Source organism: Sminthopsis crassicaudata, chromosome 5, assembly GCF_048593235.1.
Source record: "Sminthopsis crassicaudata isolate SCR6 chromosome 5, ASM4859323v1, whole genome shotgun sequence".
In the NCBI taxonomy this organism is placed as follows: domain Eukaryota; kingdom Metazoa; phylum Chordata; class Mammalia; order Dasyuromorphia; family Dasyuridae; genus Sminthopsis; species Sminthopsis crassicaudata.
The window spans coordinates 191171653-191192179 of NC_133621.1; the positions used below are offsets into that span (position 1 = coordinate 191171653).

At 36.7% G+C, this 20527-nt stretch overlaps 1 protein-coding gene across 1 annotated transcript in view; it reads right to left on the minus strand.

Moving 5' to 3' along the window:
• BORCS5 (BLOC-1 related complex subunit 5) overlaps positions 1-9146 on the minus strand; it is a 93945-nt gene extending 84799 nt beyond the window's left edge. Inside the window, exon 1 of the mRNA XM_074269160.1 lies at positions 8444-9146. Coding sequence (XP_074125261.1) covers positions 8444-8501 — 58 coding nt within the window. The 5' untranslated portion in view covers positions 8502-9146. The remainder of the gene's footprint in view (positions 1-8443) is intronic.
• Between the last annotated feature and the right edge of the window lie 11381 nt (positions 9147-20527).

Genomic DNA, 20527 nt, shown 5'->3' on the forward strand with positions numbered 1-20527 from the left:
CGATTTATGGTGAAACTTCTTCCACTTCATTGAAAAGTGAAAGGGAAGGAGTAAGCTAAGGGGGAAGGGAATACAGAAATTTCGAGGAAAAGGGGTAAAATAAGGGGAGGATCTTTAAGGTGGGGGAGGGATCCTAAAAAGGGAGGGTTGTGAAAAGCAAGTGGTGTTCACCAGTTTAATACTGGGTAGGGGGGTAAGAGGAAAGGAAAGGGGAAAAGCATAAGCAGGGGTTAATAGGATGGCAAGCAATATAGAATTAGTCCTTCTAACCATAAATGTGAATGGGGCAAACTGCCTCATAAAGAGGAAGCAGTTAGCAGACTGGATTAAAAGTCAGAATCCTACTATATGTTGTTTACAGGAAACACACCTGAAACAGGGTGAGACATTCAAACTAAAAGTAAAAGGGTGGAACAGAATCTATTATGCTTCAGGCAAAACCAAAAAAGCAGGAGTAGCCATCCTCATCTCAGATCAAGCAAAAACAAAAATTGATCTAATTAAAAGAGATAAGGAAGGGCATTATATCCTGCTAAAGGGTAGCATCAATAATGAAGCAGTATCAATATTAAACATATATGCACCAAATGGTGCAGCATCTAAATTCTTAAAAGAGAAATTAAGAGAGCTGCAAGAGGAAATAGATAGCAAAACTATAATAGCGGGAGATCTCAACCTTGCACTCTCAGAATTTAGATAAATCAAACCACAAAATAAATAAGAAAGAAGTCAAAGAGGTAAATAGAATACTAGAAAAGTTTGATATGATAGATCTTTGGCGAAAGCTAAATGGAGACAGAAAGGAGTATACTTTCTTCTCAGCAGTTCATGGAACCTATACAAAAATTGATCATATACTAGGGCATAAAAATCTCAAAATCAAATGCAGTAAGGCAGAAATAGTAAATGCATCCTTTTCAGACCATAATGCAATCAAAATTACATTTAATAAAAAGCCAGGGGAAAATAGACCAAAAAATAATTGGAAACTAAATAATCTTATACTAAAGAATGATTGGGTAAAACAGCAAATTGTAGACATAATTAATAACTTCACCCAAGAAAATGACAATAATGAGACATCATACCAAAATGTGTGGGATACAGCCAAAGCAGTAATAAGGGGAAATTTTATATCTCTACAGGCCTACTTACATAAAATAGAGAAAGAGAGGGCCAACGAATTGGGCTTACAACTAAAATTGCTAGAAAAGGAACAAATTAAAAACCCCCAGACAAACACATAACTTGAAATTCAAAAAATAAAATGTGAGATTAACAAAATTGAAAGTAAAAAAAAACTATTGAATTAATTAATAAAACAAAGAGTTGGTTCTATGAAAAAACCAACAAAATAGACAAACCGTTAGTAAACCTGATTAAAAAAAGGAAAGAGAAAAAGCAAATTGTTAGTCTTGAAAATGAAAAGGGTGAACTCACCACTAATGAAGAGGAAATTAGAACAATAGTTAGGAGCTACTTTGCTCAACTTTATGCCGATAAATTCAATAACTTAAATGAAATGGAAGAATACCTTCAAAAATATAGCTTGCCCAGATTAATAGAGGAAGAAGTAAGTAGTCTAAATAGTCCCATCTCAGAAAAAGAAATAGACCAAGCTATTAACCAACTCCCTAAGAAAAAGGCCCCAGGACCAGATGGATTTACATGTGAATTCTACCAAACATTTAAAGAACAACTAACTCCAATGCTATGTAAACTATTTGAAAAAATAGGGATTGAAGAAGTCCTACCCAATTCCTTCTATGACACAGACATGGTACTGATACCTAAACCAGGTAGATCAAAAACTGAGAAAGAAAACTATAGACCAATTTCCTTAATGAATATTGATGCTAAAATCTTAAATAAGATATTAGCAAATAGACTTCAGAAAAATCATCCCCAGGATAATACACTATGACCAAGTGGGATTTATACCAGGAATGCAGGGCTGGTTTAATATTAGGAAAACTATTAGTATAATTGACCATATTAATAATCAAATTAATAAAAACCATATGATCATCTCAATAGATGCAGAAAAAGCATTTGATAAAATCCAACATCCATTCCTACTAAAAACGCTTGAGAGTATAGGAATAAATGGACTATTCCTTAAAATAATAAGGAGCATATATTTAAAACCTTCAGTAAACATCATATGTAATGGCAATAAACTAGAACCTTTCTCTATAAGATCAGGAGTGAAACAAGGTTGTCCACTATCACCATTACTTTTCAATATAGTACTAGAAACTCTAGCCTCGGCAATAAGAGCCAAGAAAGAGATTCAAGGAATTAGAGTAGGAAATGAAGAAATCAAATTATCACTTTTTGCAGATGACATGATGGTATACTTAGAGAACCCCAAAGACTCTGCTAAAAAGCTATTAGAAATAATTCAGAATTTTAGCAAAGTTGCAGGATACAAAATAAATCCACATAAATCATCAGCATTTTTATACATTAACAACACAATCCAACAGCAAGAGATACAAAGAGAAATTCCATTCAAAATAACGGTCGGTAGTATAAAATATTTGGGAATATATCTACCAAAGGAGAGTCAGGAATTATATGAGCAAAATTACAAAACACTTGCCACAAAAATAAAGTCAAATTTAAATAATTGGAAAGACATTCAGTGCTCTTGGATAGGCCGAGCGAATATAATTAAGATGACAATACTCCCTAAACTAATCAATTTATTTAGTGCTATACCAATCAGACTTCCAAGAAACTATTTAAATAACCTAGAAAAAATAACAACAATTCATATGGAACAACAAAAGGTCAAGAATTTCAAGGGAAGTAATGAAAAAAAAATTAAGTGAAGGTGGTCTAGCTGTACCTGATCTAGAACTATATTATAAAGCAACAGTCACCAAAACCATTTGGTATTGGCTAAGAAATAGACTAGTTGATCAGTGGCATAGGTTAGGTTCACAGAGCATAATAGTGAATAAAAATAGCAATCTAGTGTTTGACAAACCCAAAGACCCCAAATTTTGGGATAAGAATTCATTATTTGACAAAAACTGCTGGGAAAACTGGAAATTAGTATGGCAGAAACTAGGCATGGACCCATATTTAACACCACATACTAAGATTAGATCAAAATGGGTCCAAGATTTAGGCATAAAGAACGAAATCATAAATAAATTGGAGGAACATGGGATGGTTTACCTCTCAGACTTGTGGAGGAGGAAGGAGTTTGTGTCCAAGGGAGAACTAGAGAGCATTATTGATCACAAAATAGAAAATTTTGATTACACCAAATTAAAAAGTTTCTGCACAAACAAAACTAATGCAAACAAGATTAGAAGGGAAGTAACAAATTGGGAAAACATTTTTACAGTTAAAGGTTCTGATAAAGGCCTCATCTCCAAAATATACAGAGAATTGACTTTAATTTATAAGAAATCAAGCCATTCTCCAACTGATAAATGGTCAAAGGATATGAACAGACAATTTTCAGATGATGAAATTAAAACTATTTCCACTCATATGAAAGAGTGTTCCAAATCACTATTGATCAGAGAAATGCAAATTAAGACAACTCTGAGATATCATTACACACCTGTCAGATTGGCTAAGATGACAGGAACAAATAACAATGAATGTTGGAGGGGCTGTGGGAAAACTGGGACACTGATGCATTGTTGGTGGAGTTGTGAAAGAATCCAACCATTCTGGAGAGCAATCTGGAATTATGCCCAAAAAGTTATCAAAATGTGCATACCCTTTGACCCAGCCATACTACTACTGGGCTTATATCCCAAGGAAATACTAAAGAAGGGAAAGGGACCTGTATGTGCCAAAATGTTTGTGGCAGCCCTTTTCATAGTGGCTAGAAGCTGGAAAATGAATGGATGTCCATCAATTGGAGAATGGTTGAGTAAATTATGGTATATGAATGTTATGGAATATTATTGTTCTGTAAGAAATGACCAACAAGAGAAATACAGAGAGGCTTGGAGAGACTTACATCAATTGATGCTAAGTGAAACGAGCAGAACTAGAAGATCATTATACACTTCAACAATGATACTGTACGAGGATGTATGTTGATGGAAGTGGATATCTTCAACATAGAGAAGAGCTAATCCAATTCCAATTGATTAATGATGGACAGAATCAACTACATCCAGAAAAGGAACAATGGGAAATGAGTGTAAACTGTTATTTTTACCTTCTGAATCCAATTCTTCCTGTGCAACAAGAAATTCGGTTCTACACACATATATTGTATCTAGAATATACTGTAATATATGTAACATGTACAAGACTGCCTGCCATCTGGGTGAGGGGGTTGGGAGAGGAAGGGAAAAAAATCTGAATAGAAGTAAGTGCAAGGGATAATGTTGTAAAAAATTACCCATGCATATGTACTGTCAAAAAAAAAGTTATAATTATAAAATAAAATAAAAATTTAAAAAAATAAAATAAAATAAAATAAAATTTAAAAAAAAAGAATAAAAACAGCTTTTTGGATGGTGAAAAAAATAGATAAGGGCATAGAAAAAGAAATTGGAGGGAAGGAGAAGAAGGGAGGAAGGTTTGAATGAATCATTAAACTATGGGGCAGAGGGAATTAGACTATAAAATAGAAGAAGAAAAGGAACTAATACATTAACTAAGGCAAAACTAAGGGAATGGTGGTGATGAACAGTTGATGTGAGGACAAGAGGGTTTATGGGAATGGGATTAATATAAAGTAGCTTAAGGAAATAATTCATAAGACAAAGTACTCTCTTAAAAAAGAGAACAAGATGATGAGAGGAAATGAAGCAGACCAGAGAGTAGACTGGAAGTAGCTAAGAGTTCCTTAAGATACAGCAATACTGGGAAGGGAATCACCAATTAAGGAAAATACAAGTCTAATTCATAACTAAATGTAAATTGATTAAATGATCTGACAAAATGACTGACTAAATGGGAAAAAAGCTGCACAAACCATTGCTTACCATGGTTTAATACATGTTAAAAGCAAAGATATATCAAGAATAAAAATGAGAGGCTGGGAACAAAATGTACTATGTATCAAAGTGAATCCGGAAAGTCAAGAGTTGCAATCATGCTATTACATAGCTAAACCAAAAAGTAACAATACAGAGAAAAAAGAAAATTACATTATGCTGAAAAGATCCATAGACAACAAACCAATATCAATATTAATCTGATATGCTCCAAATACCATAATCTAGACATTTATAAGAAAAAAAATAACTTCCAGAAAACAAATAGTAATACAATAATAGCAGGAGACATTAATGTTCATCTCTCAAGACAGGGGTAAGGAATCTTTTTTCTCCCATTATCTTTTTATTTTCCTCAATTATATGTTTTACATTTGTTTTTAAAACTTTTGAGTTCAAGATTCCCTTTCTCCTCAATGAGAAGGCATATGTGATATTGTATAAAACACTTCCACAAAAATCATGTTGTGAAAGAAAACAGATTCCTACCCCCACCTCCCCCAAAAAACCAACCCTCAAGAAAATAAAGGAAAATAAAGTTGTTGTTGTTTTTTAAACTATGCTTCAATCTGTATTCAGACACAATCAGTTCTTTTTCCAGATATTGATAACATTTTTTATCAAGTTCTTCAGAACACAGTCTTGGATAAATTATATACCTGAGAATAGCAAAGTCATCCACAGCTGATTATCCCACAACAATGCAATTTCACTTTGCTAGAATTCATAGAGGACTTTTTAGATTTTTCTGAGAGCATCCTGCTCATCATTTCCCACTGAACAATACTATTCCATCATAATCCCATGCCATAATTTATTCAGCCATTCTTCAATTGATAGGCATCCCCTCAATTTTACCCTGAGAAAAGAGCTGCTATATTTTTGTACATATAGATGCTTTTCCTTTTTTTTTTTAAATATCTTTTGAGATTTATGCCTAATAGTGGTATTGCTAGGTCAAAGCATATGCATGATTTTATAGCCTTTTGGTAATAGTTTAAATCTTTTGATCATTTATTAATAAAAAATGACTCTTATTTTTTATAATTTGATTCAGTTCCTGATACATTTGAGAAATGAGGCTTTCATCAGAGACGTGTGTCAAAATTCTTTTCCCAATTATTATTGCTAACTGTATTTCTCCTCTGTTTATTTCATTCTCTCCTTTCACCCCCCCCCCATACACCTCTCTCCTATCACCTTCCCCTCTTCTCATATATCCCCTTTCCCCTTACTTTCCTATTTCTATACTCATATTGAGTGTGCATGTTATTTCGGATTTGAGCCAATTCAGATGAGAGTAATGAGGACCCTTTCTTCTACCAGAGCCATATGGATATTTATAATATCATTCATGGGTCATACAAAATTATCAATTTATAGAGGGAATTTATTGTATCAAACTTTCAACTCATCAAGGCCAGAGTTTGATTATGCAAATAATTTCTCAGGCCTTATAAGTTGATGCTCCCCACCCCTGTCTTAAGATTTAGGTAAATTTAACAAAGAAAAACAAAGGAGAAAATACAGAATGGAAAAACTAGGAAATTAAGAGCTAAAAAGTCTAATGACATCTTTTAAGTGAAATTACCCAAAATATTCATATAGCACATATTACTTTTACAAAAATTAACTATGCAATGCATTAGGGCACCAGATTACATATAAATGTAAGGTGGCAGAAATATTAAACACACTTTATAGAACATAATGCTGTAAAAATTGTTACCAGAAAGCACAAAAAGGAGACTTAATAATGAAAACTCACCCTATCAAATGCTACCAGTTGCTAAACTGTCAAGAGTTATCTATACACAACCTTCACATCCCTAAGAACAGAAAGGCATTTCCATCAGCCCTAAAGCTGAACTTTTTTCTGTGGGCTCCCCTAAATAAAGAAGGAACACCCTATCAGCACGGAAATGTCCTGCCTTTTCTACTTGATTACCCAGTACTTAGCACAGGATTTGACACAAAGCACTTAACAAATGCTTGCTTCATTCATTTTCCCTTTCTCTCCATTCATCACCACAATCATCTTACTTCCAACAATCATCACCTCTCGTCCAGTAATGCAGCAGCTTCCTAACTTATCTCTAGCCATGTTAAAATTAATAGCAATAGTATGGCAAATACTGATTTGTCACCTCAGTCATGCACCTCAGAAATCCAGACAACGCTCTGAGATTTAGAATCTAAGTTGCAGACTTAAATCTTGCCAACTACATTGGTAGAGTGTTTCCTCACTGCACAATGAAAATCTGGATTCCTACCCCAAAAAGCCCTAAATCAGGGATTCTCAAACTATGGCTCCGGTCCTAGTCATTTATGCAGCCCACAGGTTATAGCAAATGGGCTGAGGGGCTGAGACAGAGTGTGAGTTTTTGTTTTTACTATAGTCCGGCCCTCCAATAGTCTGAGGGACAGTGAACTGGCCCCCTGTTTAAAAAAGTTTGAGGGGGGCAGCTAGGTGGCGCAGTGGATAGAGCACCAGCCTTGAATTCAAGAAGACCTGAGTTCAAATCTAATCTCAGACACTTAACACTTCCTGGCTGTGTGACCCTGAGCAAGTCACTTAACCCCAGCCTCAGAAAAAGGGGGAAAAAAAAGTTTGAGGACCACTGGTCTATATCAATGAAAACCATTGCTATTACTACAAGAACCTGGGAAAATCTGGTTGTCAGGGGGCATACTATGATACTTCTATGCAAAAGAAAGGGGAAAATTTGACACTCATCAAATAATCCCCTAATGCTCTTCTAACTGGGGCCTAATCTATAATCTCATGGGATGTGTGAGTATGAAGGTTCTTCACGGACTACCTTGTCTGTGCAAAGATATCTCCTTTGAACCTCTGGAAGAGGGGTTCTTAACCTGGTTCTGGGAATAGATTTTAAGAAAAACACCTTTATTTTCACTAATCTCTAGGTGAAATGTACCATTTCCTGCAATCATGAATTATCGTGGAAAAGATGATTCTGAGAGAGCATTTATAGGCGTCCCTAGAATGCCAAAGCGGACACGACACCAAAAAGGTTAGATCCAATCTGACTGACTGGTGCCTTTTGGCCATGGTCAGTTAGAAATTCACGGAAAAGAAGTTAATCCAGATTGGGGGGGGGGGGTGTTAACTACAACTCAGCACCAGCAATCTCCGACGTGGTGGGCTAAGCATGGGCTGGGAAGTTGGAGGACCTGGGTTCAAATCCCAGCCCTCACTAAAAGGGAAGGGCTGGGCCGGACGGTCAGTCCGTGACTCCTCCCGGGTCACTTCATGCCCGGACCACGCGCGCCGGACGCCAACAGACACGGCCCGGGACAAAGCTGCGCCCGGAGCCTCCTAACAGCTCCCTAGGACTGATGGAAGGATGCGCTCCAAGGTTACCTAGCAACCCCTTCCGCCTCCACCCCGGGGGATGGGCGAAGGAGACGCCAGTGGTGACAAGCGCGAGGACACCGACCTGAGGAGCTCAGGTCGTGGGGTCTGCTCTCGGCTTCGGCGCTCTGTTCGTTCCCCATGGTGGCCTCGGTCGCGGACACTGACACGTGCGGGGGCGGCGGGGCCCGAGCTCCCCCGATGCGGCTGGGGAGCCGGGCCCGCCCTCAGACGAGGCGGGGACGGCGAGAGAGAAGGACCCCCGGCTTCTGAAAGCGGAGCCCAAGCCGGAGCCTCCGGGTCACCCCCAGCTTAGGACGGGCGGTCTAGCGCGACCCCTAAGCTCGGCAAGGTGCGGCTACAGTGGTGACCAGTGGAGGGGCGGAGGCGGGCGGGGAACACCCCCGGGCAGCCGAGAAGGGGCATGCGCTCGATTTGGTCTATCGCTCCCTCGCTTCTTCCGGGTTAAGAGGCGGCTGCACCGGCTCCGCGAACGGGTCAGCTCCCGCAGCTTAAGGAGGAGCTTCTGCAGACGGGGGAGAACGAGAGGCAAAGACGTTGGCTAGGTCCGGCGCTACCTTAACAATCCAGCGCCGCCTTTAAGGGCCTGAGCAGTCTTAAAGGGCCAGCTCCTCCTTAGAGCGCTGGGGACTCCTAGAGGAACTAGAGCCGCTTTAAAGGCCCAGCCAGCGCCGCCTCTGGGAGGGGGGTCAAAGCCACTTTAAAGGACCCGAGACACCGAGTGTCGCCTTTATAAACAGCGTTCTGAGCGGGCTGGGGGCTTCCAGGGCTACCTTACAGCCGGAGCAAGAACGCGTCCGAAGTTGGGCGGGAAAGCGCGTGGAAGAGCTGACGCGAGCAGAAAATGTAGGGGGCGGGGTGTGCGAAGGAGCAATCCGAGAAGCTGGGGTCGGGAATCACGGCGCGCTACGTGGAAAGCCTCTGGCGAGACAGGATTGGCTAAGTCCGGAGGCAGCTCGTTCCTGGCTTGCCTCAATTTGCCTTTTTGCACTTCCACACATCGCCCCCATCTCTGTCCCCTGAGCACGAGCTAGCGGAAATATCCTTCCGGGACGACATCTACCATGTCCCGATGTTAATTGTGCATGGGCAGGCCGAGCCAAAATAATAAAAATGACAATTATGCCTAAAATCAAGTTACTAATTCAGTGCCAGGCCGGTTAAACTGCCGAAAAAAACCGAGTTCGAAAAAAATAACAGCTAAAGTCATCCCGAAGCGTAAGAGGTCAAGGGTATCAAGAGAATTAATTTTAAAAAATACAAAGGAAAGTGGTCTAGCCAGATCTCCAACTATATGATAAAACTTCAAAACGAGAAACAGAGCGGTGGGTCAGTGAAATAGACGTGGTACACAGTAGTCAATGACGTGTAGCCTGATATGTGATAAACCCAAACTCCAGCCTTTGGAATAAGAATAAGAGAATTCGAGAATAAGAATTTAGAATAAGAGTCACTACTATTTGACAAAGACCGCCGAGAAAATTGGAAAACAATGTGTTTTAAAGATACACTTTCCCCCTTAATGTGTAGGGAGAAAAGGCTGGTTAGTAGTATCATATAAGGAGCTGCCCTTCAGATGAATGGATCTAAAGAAGATGGTCTGAGAAAGGCTGAGGCTTAGGAACATGGTGGTCTGTCAGCTCACAAACATGCAACATTTTAGAACTTGAAAGGTATGTTTTCCGTTTTGTCAGATCCCTTTTGTGGTCCCTTTTAGTGTTTTCTTCGCAGAGATCCTGGAGAGGTTTCCCATTTCCTTCTCCAGTTCATTCTATAAATGAGGAACTGAGGCAAACATGGTTAAATGACTTGCCAGGGTCACACAGCTAGTGAATTTCTGACACCAGATTGAAGTCACAAAGATGAGTCATCCTAACTCCAGGCCCAACACTCTATCCATTCTGCCACTTACCTGCCTATCCAGAGTAGAGAAAATTAAATAAAGTTTCAAAACTGACCAAAGTTTCACGAGTGTTAACCTCCAAAGGAAAAGGCAAGTTAACAATTTATATTAAATGTTGCAAAATAAAGTCAACAAAAGAAAAAAAAGTTCATGTCAACAATACTGTAAATGGAAAAAGCAATAAAAGGAAATTAAATGTTATGTAAATGTTGTTGTTGTTATCTTTGTATCTCAAAAAAGACCAAAATGATAGACCATGCTGGGCAATTCTGTGCCAGTGTCTCCAACATCCTGCAAACAATTCCAGAGTTCTTAAGAGAGACCTTCAGGATGTCCTCGTATCACTTTTTCTGACCATCTTGTGAGCACTTGCCTCTGTGAATTCTCCATAAAATAGTATTTTTGAGCAAGCATACATTTGGCATTTGAATAATGTGACCAGCCCAACAGAGTTGTGCACTCTGCAGTAAAGGTGGAATGCTTAGCAGTCTAGTTCCAGGAGGGGTCTCAATGTCTAGTATCTTATCCTACCAGGTGATCTTCAGAATCTTCCTAAAACAATTCAAATGGAAGCAGTTCAGTTTCCTGGTACAGCGCTGGTATACTGTCCAGATTTCACAGGCATACAACAGTGATCTGTAGACCTTCAGTTTGGTAATCAAATACCTCTCCTCTCCCAAACTTTCCTTCAGAGCCTCTTAAACTCTGAGCTAGCTCTGGCAATGCATGTGTCAATCTCATTATCATTATGGACATCCCTAGAAAGTATACTGTCAAGGTAAGAGGATTTATCCACAGCATTCAAAACTTCATCATACTATAACTGATGGTTCCACATATGGATGGTGTGGTGCTGGCTGATGGAGGAGCTGTGTTTCCTTGGTGTTAATTGTTAGGCCAAAACGAGCACAAACAGCACAGAATTCATCCATACTTTGGTACATCTCAGCTTCAGGGGCTGCATTAAGTGCACAATGATGGGGGGGAAATCTTGTACCAATACTCCCTCCACCTTAGTTTTGGCTTGCAACCTTTTCAAGTTGAAGAATTTACCATTAGTGGGATAGCTTACTTTAATTCCATGCTTGTCCTCCTTGAAGGCATTTGACAACATGACTGAAAACATGCTAAGAAGCGTGGGAGCAAGTGACCAAAACTTGACCCTAGAATTGAGAAAACATAACTTTTCCTTTCATTTCATTGAGAGAAGGGAGAAAGAAACATATGAGTGTCGAGTATTACATATTTTTTTGGATTTCTTTTTGGATAAATTGGTTGGTTTTGCTGAATTTTTCTTTTTTCAATCTTTGTTACATGAGAAGGCTGAAAGAATCATGAATCTTGAAATGCATCTAGTCCAATCTTTTCATTTTTACAAATGAAAAAAACAAAAGGCCTAGAGCGATTAAGCATCTTGCCTAAGTTCATATATGTAATAGATAACAAGGTTGTGATTCAAAAATTTAGGTCATATAACTTCAAGGTCAATGTTTTACTTTCTAAACTTTCCATTATACCATGCTGGTTCTATGAGCAAGGTAAAGAGATGTCTTTGAAAATGAAAAAAGAATAAATATATTCTTATATATTTATATATAATATAATATAACTTAATAAGTTATTTTGATTATTATAAATATTCCAATTAATTACAGAGGACCTAGAAAGGAAGATGCTATATACATCCAGAGAAAGAACTGATAAACAAGCATATATAGAATAATTATATATGTATATATATACATATATAATTATTCTATATATGCTTGTTTATCAGTTCTTTACATATTTTACATATGTGTATATGTATATGTATATATATATGTATGTATATGCACACACATATATACACAGCCCTATTTGTATCTAATGGTAGCTATTTCTAAAGTTGGGGGATGGGAAGAAAAAATACATTTGCATGATAATTTTATTGTATATTTGAAAAGAATAGCAAGTTGTACATAGATTTGCAGTTTCATGTGCAATCATCTTTTTTATTGAACCGTTTTATGGAAATGCTTGTTTTATTTTATAAATTAAAAATAAAATCTTAAAACAAAAAATAAAATGAATATAATAGAAAAACAAAAGATAGCAATTTTTAAAAAGCAATACTTAGAACTTAACACATACTCCATATATGGTCTGATCAGAGCAGAGTAAAAAGAATTGTTAACAGTTGTGTTCTGGACTCTGGCTTCTCTAAATTTTGTTTGATTCATCAGTTTGAGGTTATGACTTTTTTTTCATGTCATTGAATCACCAAAGGAAAATTCCTAGAGAGCTACAATCCATTTTGGAATTTGATAAGAGCACAATTTTTTGAAGAGCAGCAATAGAGCAAGGAGAGGAAGTTTAGTCCATTGTTGATGAGGTCTTTAATGTTTGATGATGTGATTAGCAGAGGAATTGATTTAAAAAAAAAAAAAAATTAATCCTGAGGCAAGTAGGAAAGGGAGAAAGCACTGATAGAAATCAGTTTAGCTCCATAGTTCCACCCTCTGGGGAGGTTGTCCAGTCTGAAAACCAAGTTATGTCAAACTCCTGAGACCCACCCTCTGTAGAGGTCTCCAGCAGTCTCACCTTGCAGTGCCCTGTCAGAAGTCCCAGTCATGTCCCTGAGGTTAATTTTTCCCTATAAAATCTACTTATGGGCCATCTTATGGCTGCTGTTTACTTTGGGTCAGTTCACCACAACATTCTGCCTTCTTCTTATCTCTCCCCCCATACCACCTGGTATCTCCCCCAACTCCACTATGCTTCCCAACCCCACTTCTCCTTACAACTAACTCTTCTGGATGCTAAGTCTCTTTCAGGATTTAGTCTGCCAGCTAAGGGCTTGCCCCAACCTCATGGGGTGCTCCCTTTTAACTGGGTAGTTGTGAATTCCACTGAGGAACTTGCCTTTCATATACTCTCCCATTCTATTTCATATTTTCCTTTATTTTTGTCTGTAACCTATTCCCTTAAATACATCTTTTGCTAAAGAAAATGACCATTGTGAATTCCTCACATGGCAGAACCCCAGCTTTTGGTATCTATCATCATCTGGTGTCTACATCAACTACATTATGTTAGTGCCACATCATCTTGATCCAGAACAACATAGATACCATTATGATGAATATGTCTCTAAGAAATATGACAGCTCATCAGTGTGAGGAATGGAAAGAGCCCTGGATTTAGAACCAAAGGACCCAGTTCTTCTGGGTCCTCTATATGTGACCTTGGTAAGATGTTTCATATTTTTGAGCCTCAGTTTCCTCATCTGTAATGTAGTTTACCTCTAGTTCACTCTTCCATCTTACTGACAGGTCAAAGCTGGCTATATTTCTTTTTCAAAATTATAGAGGCAATCCTGAAGCATTGAGGAATTGTCTAATATTATTTTGGTAGGTTCCCCCAAATGTCAATCACCTGGAAATATATTCAGCACCACGCAAAGCATATTACATATTCTCTACTTCTTAAACTTTTTCCACTCATAACCCCTTTCACCCAAGAAATTTTTATTCAACCCCAGATATATAGGTATATATATATGAAACAGGTATGCAAATAAAACATTTGCTGGTAATCAATCATAATTTCCTGACCCTAAATTCAGTTATGTGACTCCTTATAGGCTTGTGACCCATAAATTAAGACACTTTGCTCTAAGGCATATGTAATTCCCAATACTTTCCTTCCCCCACTACAATAAAGTTAAGAACCTGATGTTCAAAGTCCGTTATAGCTCACAATCATATGACCCACATACTTCATTTTATTGATAAGGAAATTGAGACCCAAGGAGATTATAGAGATTGGTTCAGTCACACAAAAGAGCCAAATAGAATTATAGTGTTCTTACTTCCTGTCCTTAAGATTTTCTATTAAATTAGGTTACTTTTGTCATAATGGACTTTAAAAATACAAATGTTTCATTTTTAGGCTTTTAAAGTTTTTGGATGACTTATAATTTAACATTGAATCATTTTTTATTTGAAATTTGAATTTAAAAACAAATTTTCATTTGCTATCTTTTTAATGCTATACATTAACATTTATTTAAAGAACATTGCATGAGAATTTCAAATAACAAAGCATTACAGAGTTAGGAATTATTAGACTATCTTGTCACATGAAGGCAATTTGGTTGATCTGCATCAAGGGTTGGTAAATTAATGCTGGTGAGCCAAATACAACCCACTGCCTAGACCAAGATATTTTACATTTAAAAAAATAATATATTTTATTTTCTCTCAATTATGTTTTAAAACAATTTTAAACTTTTTTCTAAGCTTTGAGTTTCAATTTTCCTTTGTTATTTTTAAAGAAGACAATATAGGAGGTGAGAATATAGATTCAGTGGAGTAGATTATGACATGGGGGAAAGGAGTGGAAACAAGAGAAAGAACGAGCTCAGAATTTATCTAAATGTGATTTACATCTGCCAGTTATTTAATTCACATTGGATCTTCAGTCACAATCAATTATGGTATTATATTTCTATTCACATCTCTCACATATCTTTCCACAACTACCCTGTCATATGCTATTAGCCATGGTCTCCATCATTTAAAAAAATAGCAAACATAACTAGAAAAAGATAATAAAATCAACTTGTATTCATAAAATACTTGACAATTTCTGAAGCATTTTTATACACTCCTAAATATTACTTCATGATGGATAAATACAGGATACTCATTTTTTGTGAATGTATTTATACCCTATCATGTAGCCTTGGCTTGCAGTCTAAGCAAAATTTGATTTGGGCACCATATTATTCCTAATGTACTTCATCACCTTTGTTTGAGCAAGAGCCTTCCAATTTACCCTCATTCTTCAGATTTACAGAATTTTAGAGCTGCAAACTTCCTCTAGAGCAGGAACATGCTAGAACCAGCTTGAACGGGCTTGAGAGAGTAGAGTGTTAAAATTTTAGGGTGAGCATTTATACCTCAGAAATTGGCAAAATAATAAATCAGGGTTGGATTTATTGTTTTTATTTTCTCACCTTAAGAAAGTTATGGAAGAAATACCAATGTTGCAGATTTAACTTAAAGGTATGCCCCATGTAAACTTTTTCCCCAGAGAACTAATGTTAAACAATTACCAGCCCACTTCTGCATTAGAGTTCATTCAATCCAAATCCCTCATTTTTACAGAAGAGGACACTAAAGTATAGAAAAGTGACTTTCCCAAATTCACACATCAATGAAATCAGCTTGCTTATAGTTTTTATCCAGAGATTCTGCATGAGAGAGTTCGATACAAGAGAGTTGGCTCAATATAATGGAAAGAATATTGGATCTTGATTGAAAAGAATGTATTTGACTCCCAGCTCTGCAATTCAATCCATATGTGGTTTTGGATGGGTCACAAACACTCTTTTCTTTCTATGTAAAATGAAGAAATTGGCTTAAATGATCTATCCAGTCCCTTCCACTTCTTAAGTCTATCCAAGTCTATCCATCACTCTAGAAGTCTTTGAGTCTGGCAACACCCTACATATTTAAAGAAGTAAAAAATGTTTTCTTTCACCTTACTCCTTATTTAGAGAAATAAGATGTAAATTATAATCTTCTCTGGGAGCAGGTTTCTTGGGGGGCTTCTGGGAGCAGCCTTCATTTCAGTTTAGTGTAATCACTCCAAACGCAGCCAGGAGTTAAAGTCCAAATCCTTTATTGTTTCCTTTTAAACCTTGTCTCCTTTCTTAGGCGTGGTTAGCTTTCTTAGAGGCCTATCTCTCTCCCCTTAATTCCCGAGCTCCTGCCACTAGTCCTTTGCCTCTGCCAGCTTCAGTCTCTAGCTCCCTCCCAATGTTTGTACTTCAGTCTCCAGCCAGTACAAAGGTAGAAGATGGAATGAATCTGTCTTTGCTTCAAAGAATGGGCTCCTCTTTGGCCCTAAGAGCTCCTCCTTATTATAAATGCTCTCTTAAAAGTGTGAATCGTGTGGAATTATAGTAAGTACTAAGTACATGTCAATTAGAGAATCATTGTCTCCTCAATTCCACTTAGTACCTTGTCTCAAGTTCTGGACCATAACATCTCCCTGTAGGATCAGATCAATCATACCAAACCATGCTAAATTAGATAATTATTGTCTCTATCAATTTTACTGTCTTAGTACCTTGTAAAAATCCTAACAATAAGAACTAAATATACAGGTTGTATCAAAAATCTAATGTATCAAGGCTTAAAACTACTGTAAAAAATTTGGGATTCATGAATATGAATCATGGGATATGAATTATTAATTGCCTCAGTAATTTTCTTTTGGAATAACCATTATAAGTGTTTTTCTTGGAGGCAGCTAGTTGGGGCAGTGAATAGAGTACCAGCTCTGAAGTCAGAAGGACTTCAAAAACCTGAGTTCAAAATTGGGCTCAGACACTTAATACATTCTAACTATGTGACCTTGGACAAGTCACCCCAACTGCTTTAGCAAAAAAAAAAAAAAAAAAAAAAAAAAAAAAAGTGCTTTCCTTACAACTATACAATAAGAATACTTTTATTCCCATAGATGAAAAAAATTGAGGCTCAGAGAGGTTAAATGTGTATAGCCTAACTATTAAGTATTATAGCTGGCACCCAAACTCTAAGTCCAAGGTTTTTTATTCCATCACAATATAATACATGATAATAAAAGCTAATATTTATATAATACTATATGCAAAACACTGTGCTAAATGTTTTGCAATTATTAACTTATCTGATCCTCACAACAATCCTAAAAGGTAAATGCTAATATTATCTTTATTTGACAAATGAGGAAACCAAGGCAAAGAGAAGTTAAATGATATGCCCAGGATCACACAATTAGTAAATAGTTGAGACTGGATTTGAATTCACATCTTCCTGATTCCAGATCAAGATCTTTATATTCTATGCTACCAATTTGCTCCATGATAAATACATAAGAGATGTCCAAACAATTTATTTGTTAAAAAAAAAAAATCCAATTCGGCCATGGACTCAAGAATACCTAGCCAAAGCTCCCAGTATTACATTATTATTATCGATATAATGCATTAGAATAGTGATAATACATGAAGATAATTCATGAAAAAGATTACAGTTTCCAGAATATTGGTCAATAATAATATTTGTCCTGAAGTCTCAAAATATAGTAAGCACAAAAAAGGGAACCAAAAGAATTTTTCAGTAGAATCAATAATTAGTACCAAACCTGGGGCCAGTGGAGCCACAATCTATATCACAGTAGCAACATCCACAGACTTTTAGATAGATGGCTCAGTTTTTCTCAATTGTATCGTGAATCTTTTGTATTGACTGAATCAAAATCATTCTGGAAAAGAGATGGATTGGGAATTATTGTGGTGGTGATGTTAAAATGCTACAGAAAGATGTACAATCACTCTTTCCCAATTACTGGGATACTGGCCCCTTCTTTGGTCATTACTGTTCTGAATGTGATATTTGGGCTCAATGCTATTTCCTTTATCCATCCAGGGAGTTTAAATTTAGATTGGAGTGCAATATCTGAGTTAGCCACCAGGAGGCAAGCTACATGAACTTTTCTTTCAGTCTGGTCACGCATGTGCCCTTAGGGTGGACATGCATTGTACGCTGACTTGAGTTCTGGGACTCTGAAGAAAGCTGGTCCCTGCCCCCAACTTGTCAAACACAGTTTCCTCAGGTTTCGCTTGGGAACAGCCCTTGCTGTCCAGGTTCCAATTTAATTAAGGTGAAACAAAGTACTGATGAAATACTTAAATATGAAATCTATTTCTCAGAGTCCCAATCCTTAGGAATAGCCCACTTTCTCAGGGAACTTCCAATAACACTCAAAGATGAATACATTGTCATCAAACAGTTTTTAAAAATAAAATAAAATGCAAAAGAAAGATGTAAAAGTTCTTCTCCATTGCTGCTCTCTCCCAGATGTTCAATATAAATGAGAAAGCTCCTAATTGAATTCATCCCAAACTCCTGAGAAACAGTGGTGGATGAGAGAATGTCCACTCACCATCTCATGGTTTAAAAGCAAAGCAGAGAAGATGATGTTTCCTGAATTTATCACTGGATCTCCTCAATTGCTTCTGGTGGATGTTAATCATAACTAGAATCTCAATGCTCATTTCAGTCCTGCTGTCTTGTCTCCCTCTCTCCCTCCCTCTCTCCCCCTCCTCTCTCTGAATCATTTCCTAGGACCCAAAGAAAAGTGATAATTCAATGGGATAAAAAGACAAAGCAAATTCTCCTGGGTTACATGCATAAATATTGTATGTTTGAATATTGAATGGAAGCCTTGGTTGCTTAGAGGTGAGTTGGCATGAATACCCTAGAAATGAGCCAGATCTAGATATTGCCAAATTTATCTGGTAAAACATGAGCAATTTGGAGATAATGTTATTAATGTCTCTGGGATTAAACTCAGTCTCTCTGTCTTCAGTCAATACAGAAGTCACAATTATTTACTCCCCAAAGTAAATCCTAGAGAATTCCCAACATCTTCCTATTTGAGGTTTTGCTGAACTAGCCAATGTTTAACTCATAAACATCCAGACTGTTTTCTTTACTCAGTAGGATATTTACAATTACTTTAGACAGCACAGATCACAAACCTTCTGTGCCTTACTCCTATGAGCCTCTTGTCCATGTTTTCCCATAAATCCTGTATAGCAAGTCTGTCCAGTGTGCTAGAGACCCTCCTCTTTTTTTTCAGGGTATTAAGGGTAGTAATGCATCACTCTAGCTATTCATCTTTTGTCTCTCATTTTTACTATATTGCCAGCCCTTCTCTCTTTTCAGTCATACACGTCCTTAATGTTGTCTTTTAGACAAATATCATTGGTAACATATAACAGCATATTTAGATTTGCTAGCATATTTTTTCTGTTGTCTTTGGGATTAATTTTATCCTCCTGAGATTGTAGTGATATAACATAGGCATACAACAGCTCTGGGAGAATATTTGTGTTAAAAGGTCAGTCAAGGTGGCTGCTTAAGCCAAGCAACCAATTGTCTCAATTAGTATTTTTCTGATTCTCTAGAATATTACAAGTAAATCATTATATCATCAGCAAATGGGGAGGAAGTTTTATCTCCATTTACTTATGTTTATGTCTTTAAATACTCTCTTAGCCTATTGCAATTTGCATTAATTCTGGAACTACATCTAATTATAATAAGAAGAATGAGTATCTCTGTTTTGCTCCTAGATTTATTGGGAAAGCTTCTAATGTTGAGCTTCTTAACTTAGGGTTCATAGATTTCAGGAAGATTCTGCGAACTTGGATAGGAAAATAAAATTGCATCTTTATTCTTGCTAATCTCTAACTCAAATACAATATTTCCTTCAAGTATGAATATAGGCAACAAATATTATTCTGAGAAGTCCAGAGGTTTCTGCAGACTTCCAAAGAGATCCATGGCACACACACAAAAAAATAAGAATCCCAGTTCTAATATATTCTTATTGTATGTGATGTTTTCTTTGACTTAAGATAGATATTTTTAATCATGCAAAAAAGAAAAATAATGAGAGTGAAAAGGAATAAAGCAGGAATGGTATTTCCAAATTGTCAAAATTATCTTATACTATGTTAAAAATAGAAAAGTAAATCAAGGTGAAAGACTAGAGAAGAGAACATTTTCAAAAATATCCCCTGATCTGTCATCAAATACTGGATAAACCCCAAAATATAAGTTACTTATGAAAGAACTCCCCATTTGATAAGAATTACATATAATAATAATATTGATCATGATAACTAACACCTATGAAGGCTTTACTATGGGTCAGGCATTGTACTAAACACTGTATTCTTATGTCATTTGATAGGGAAAAATTGGAAAGCAATCTGGAAGAAATTAAATTTAGACTAACATCTTGTGCCATATTTCACAATAAATTCAAAATGGTTATGTGACACAAATATTACAAATCATATCATAAGAAAACTAGAAGAGAAACAGATCATATATCTTTTACAACTATGGGTAAGATATGGATTTTTAACCCAACAAGTGATAGAGGCAATTACAAAGGTAAAATAAACATTTTGGATTGCCTAAAATTTTAAAGGTTTTATGTAAATAATATTAATGCATCTAGCAGAATAAGAAGGAAATAGGTCAAGTGAGGGAAACAAATATCTCTGTAGTATTTAAGAGCCAATAATCTATATAGACAACTAACAGAAAGGACTAAATGTCATTTACTAGTAGACAGATGGTCAAAGGAAAGGAAAAAAAAAGTTCTCAAAATAAGAATCATAAAGAATGCTCT